Genomic DNA, 4974 nt, shown 5'->3' on the forward strand with positions numbered 1-4974 from the left:
GTGTGCTTTAGAAATGTATGTATAAAATTTTGAGAGAAGCATTGCTGTTGTAGAGGAAGCAGAAAAATAGTTTTGGATTAAGAATTTTGAACAAAGATTGTACATGTAGAAAAAACAAAAGATGACATAAGGATAATTGGTGCACTGATGTCACCTCTAAACAACAACTTTAAAAAAATTGTATTTACATATTGAAGAAAGTTTTAAAATAATATATACTAATAGCTAAAACCATATCACAGCCATATCAATAGCAAAGGAACCAAAACCCTACACAATACCTAGACTGAATCCTCATCAAGTTGTGTACAAGATTTTAATAACCTTATTGTCTTTGACTAAAATGGATGAAAATTGTATCTAGTTTTGTTTTCTTTAATAAAGAAATTATATCAGCATGTTGGAAAGAATTCAAAGTATTTTGATTTTCCAACAGATTGTCCAAAATCTTTCCCACAACTGATGTAAGGCTAATGTGTCTGTAATTACTGGAACAATTTTTATCACCTCCCCTGAAAAGAGGAGTTACATTACCTAACTTCCAATCCTCTGGTACCTGCCCACTATTCAAGGACTGACAAAAAATTGTAGCAAGTGGATCACATATCCAATCTTTAATCTCCTTCAAAACCCTTGTGGAAATATTATCTGGCCCAGGAGCCTTATCATTCTTTAAACTTCCCAATTTTTTCTTAATCAGCTCAAATGTAATGAAGGTACCTTGTTCAATCTTGTTTCCATTGATCAAGATGTGGAATACTGCTTAAATCTTCATTAATAAAAACTGAAGAAAAAGTAAAATTTGATAACCCAGCAATCTCGTAATCATTAGATATTAGCCTTTCATTATCATTCCTCAGGGGTCCTATCCCTATTCTAACATTTCGTTTTCCCTTAATGTATTTAAAGAAATCCTTACTGTTAATTTTTACACTTTCAGCTAAGTTTTTCTCATACATCCTTTTTGATGTTCTAATTTCCTGTTTCACCAACTTTCTTGATCCTCTATAATCTTCTAAGTCTCCTATCATACCGCTCAATTTAAATTTCTTAAATTTATGATGCTGTTCTTTAATTTTATTTCTTAAACTCTTTGTGAGCCAACCTGTTTTTTTACTTGTAGCTACCTTAGTGGAACTCTATATTTAAACCTGTGTATAAGATAATGGGTAGTGGTTTTAAGAGTAAAAAGTATCACCTTATTCGCCAGCAAGTATGGTAGACATGTTGCTCATCCTCATTGAATCAAGTAATTCTAGCTTCCCTTATGCAATATTTTCCTAAGTGGTTATGTTAACTGAGTACAGAATCATTCTCTGTATGGTTTATGTTGTTTTAAAATGATGAAGCTGTCATTTTTTTTTCTTATCATTTCCTTCTAAGGGATGATTTGTCATATTTTAATGTTTTTGCATAAGCTTGTGCATAAATGTCCTTAGTACAAATCAAAGGAGTTTGTGTAACTAAGTTTACAAGTATTTCAATTAAAGTAGCTTTTGACAGGAATTACTAACAAATACAAGATAACTGTAATTATTATTAACATAGGAAAGAGCAAGGAATAAATTAAGTTACAGTAGAAGGCTCATCACATGATTCAAGAATAAAAATGGTTTAACTTACTGTAATACCAAATTATTTTTAAGTGATTTCATATAGAACTAGCTCTTGGAGATCATGCTGTTTTAATAGCTCTCTGTGTGTGTTATTCTATATCTGTCAATCATAAGGTTATGGTGATCCCTTTTTTTATTTGTCAAAAATTTAATAATTTTATTGTTGGTTGCACAAAAGTATTTACATACTTGATTTAAATAATGTATCACATTTTGGATATTGAAGGTTAAAATTCAAACTAATAAAAGTCCTTTTTTTTAATTGAATTTAAAATTTACTTTTACAGTTGAAATAGCTTCATAAACCAAAGTAATTACATGACAATTTGTTGAATATATTTTGTTCTTCATTTATAAATTATTAACTATAACATCAATAATAGCAAATTGTAGTACTTTTTTTACACTAGTAAATTTGAAGTTATAATGTGTCAGCTTTCTGCTTGGTATTAATGTGTTGCACAAATGGGACAAGCCATTTACATCCTATACAGAAGCCTGATTTAAGTTTGTTGACAAATGCATAATAAATTTGTAATCTATTTCAATACTTAACAAAAAGTAATTGATAAAAGCAAAATTAACAATATTAATGTAGTAAATATCCTGACTTAAAAAATCTCATGCTTTAAATCAAATTTTCAGCAGTAAATCATTAAAAATTTGAAACAAATAACAATGTAACACGAGCTGTTAATATAGTAATGATAAACCAGTAAGTTTCATAGAAATGATGCATGGTTTGTTGATGTGAAAGGAAAATCCATTACATAAAGCTAGAAACATGAATCCAATCCTTAATTTTCTTTTCATGAAAAAAACTTCTTCTAGATCATATCACCTAAAGATTATCATCAAAAATAAAGTTTCTAAAGATATCTTAAAAGTTACAAGTATGATGGTTTAAGAAAACTAATTTTTGTTCTATTTAAAGTAAAATATGATTTACTCATTTTGTATTTATTCATGGGGTATTCTTTCATTCCAATTTGTTTTTCATTACAAAATATACTTGAACCCTAAAAAATATTTTACCATATTTTCCTAGAATGTATTGGAATAATTTAAAAACTGGTGGATTTTTAAATTTGTTTTATAGTTTTGCCAAAGTTTGAAGTCAAAATAACTCCTCCTTCATACCTACTGACTAACGCTGACTCAATCACATGGAAAATATGTGCCCAGTAAGTAGAACTGTTTCTGTCTACATTCAACATTTTAAATATAATGCTACAAAATTTCTTTAGTTGATTACATATATTTATACTGAAGTTTGTACAGTATAAATCTCCAAAATTTTGAATGCTATTGAAAGGTCTATCAAGGCAAAAAACAAAATGAAAACTAATTGATATGGTGCAATTTTATTTTTCATATTTTTCTTTCTAGATTATTTTCAATAAAAAGTTATGTACATTATAAATGACCTTTGAGAACTATAAACAAGACACCAAATATTTTAGGAAATTTAAATAAAAAGTCATGGGAATTTCACAAGTAGCTATAATCAATGGACAAGTAATATATTGTTACGCCAGTGGAAGTCATGTGACACTGCTGGCGCAAGCGTGTCTGAGTTTCTCACATTATCAGGGAACTCCTTGAATGATCGAGATGCGTCTTTGTTTGTATATAAGCCTGGCAGAGAAAGCCAGCGGGAATGAATGAATGTATGATAAAGCGAACATTAGTCACGGTGAGTTTAGGGTAATTTATGATTCTGTTTCGAGTTAGTGTGTGTTTTGTACTCGTAGAGAGCAAATTATCGAGATTGTGAATCACTGTGGTTTATTGCGTGTATTATAAAAGTTGTTAAATTTAAAGTGACGAGAAACGTACTGACTGGGGAATTACTGTGTACTAAAAATTTGTATCGAGAAAGAATAAAGTGGCTTAATGAAGAAAGGACTTGTATCATTTGCACCTGTTCCTTTTTCAGTAACTTCTGCAAACATGTGCACAGCTCGATGGCGTAGCCTTTGCTCATTGAAATCAATAGCAGATGAATTAACAGTAACATCTAGACAGCCATCAATCTGAAAGAAATTGCAAATATGTATTGCCAATTTTCATATTTCTATATTTTGGCTTTCACCAATAAAACCTGTATATTCTTCATCTGCCGTTTATATCATTTAAAAATTCATAAACATTGCCTCCAATAAACATTTGTGAACTTTATATTTTATGCATAAATACATGCATTTGAAATTGTTATATAAATATTATCATTTACAGAATAAAAAATGTTAAGTGGATTTCTACAACCCATTTTTCTAATTTTAATTACTTTAATTCGTATTTTGTTGTATTTATATTACAATTGTAAAGATGTATTGCCAATTTTGAGTTTTCTGTATTTTGGCTTTCACCAATAAAACCTGTATATTCTTCATCTGTCCTTTTGGACCTATTAGAGGGTTTATATAATTCAAAAATTCATGAACATTGTCTCCAATAGACATTTGTGAACTTCATATTTTATGCATAAATACATGCATTTGAAATTGTTATATAGATATTATCATTTACAGAATAAAAAATGTTAAGTGGGTTTCTACAACACATTTTTCTAATTTTAATTACTTTCATTCTCATTTTGTTGTATTTATATTAATTTTATGTTTAATATTTAGTAATTAATTTGAAAGTTAATTAAAAAACTTACAAGACCTTCCTTATGAACAACTGGTACACCCTTCTTTTCCCAGTTGTATTTAACAACATATGTCTCAGCTACGAACGTACCCTCTACTGGCTGACCATAGGTATACCTGAAATTTTGAAGAGCCATAAATACAAGTTTAAAGGAACCGCACCTTACAAATGGAAAGTTCTATTGAATTACTTATTTACTTGAAATATTGTGAAAAATACTGATTTATCATAAATGCCATCTTCTTAAATCCATATTAACATTCATAGTTTATGGATAATCAACATTTTCTTATAACTCAATATTGATTGATGGAATTGTTATTTATTTTCATATAATTAAAACAAAAGTTGTCAGTTGTTTTTGTTATCAGCACTTTTACATATTGTTGCTTATTTGCTTGTTTGTTAATTTCCGGTAGAAATTCTTTCCAAGGAACTTCAGTTCTTTTTTAATGTTTTGTTGGCTTATTTCACTTTCAGTTATAATGCAAATATTAACCAACAATAATGAAACTGCTAACAAGTGAGAACCATACTGAAAACATAAGCTACTAATAGTGAAAAATCTTATATTTTCTTCAACATTTTTTCATAATATCATCTTTGTATTTCCTAAAATGTTAAAAAAATAAATAGTTACACATATGTACACAAAGTTTGTAGTTGCAATATATTTTTCTAAATACTCAAGATTCAAATA

The 4974-nt window shown here is 28.5% G+C and overlaps 1 protein-coding gene across 1 annotated transcript in view; it reads left to right on the forward strand.

The window, feature by feature from the left end:
- Positions 1-2804, forward strand: part of LOC106474272 (pregnancy zone protein-like) — a 19409-nt gene extending 16605 nt beyond the window's left edge. Inside the window, exon 6 of the mRNA XM_022402606.1 lies at positions 2716-2804. Coding sequence (XP_022258314.1) covers positions 2716-2804 — 89 coding nt within the window. The remainder of the gene's footprint in view (positions 1-2715) is intronic.
- The last annotated feature ends 2170 nt before the right edge of the window (positions 2805-4974 follow it).

Source organism: Limulus polyphemus, unplaced genomic scaffold (genome assembly GCF_000517525.1).
Source record: "Limulus polyphemus unplaced genomic scaffold, Limulus_polyphemus-2.1.2 Scaffold7013, whole genome shotgun sequence".
Lineage (NCBI taxonomy): Eukaryota > Metazoa > Arthropoda > Merostomata > Xiphosura > Limulidae > Limulus > Limulus polyphemus.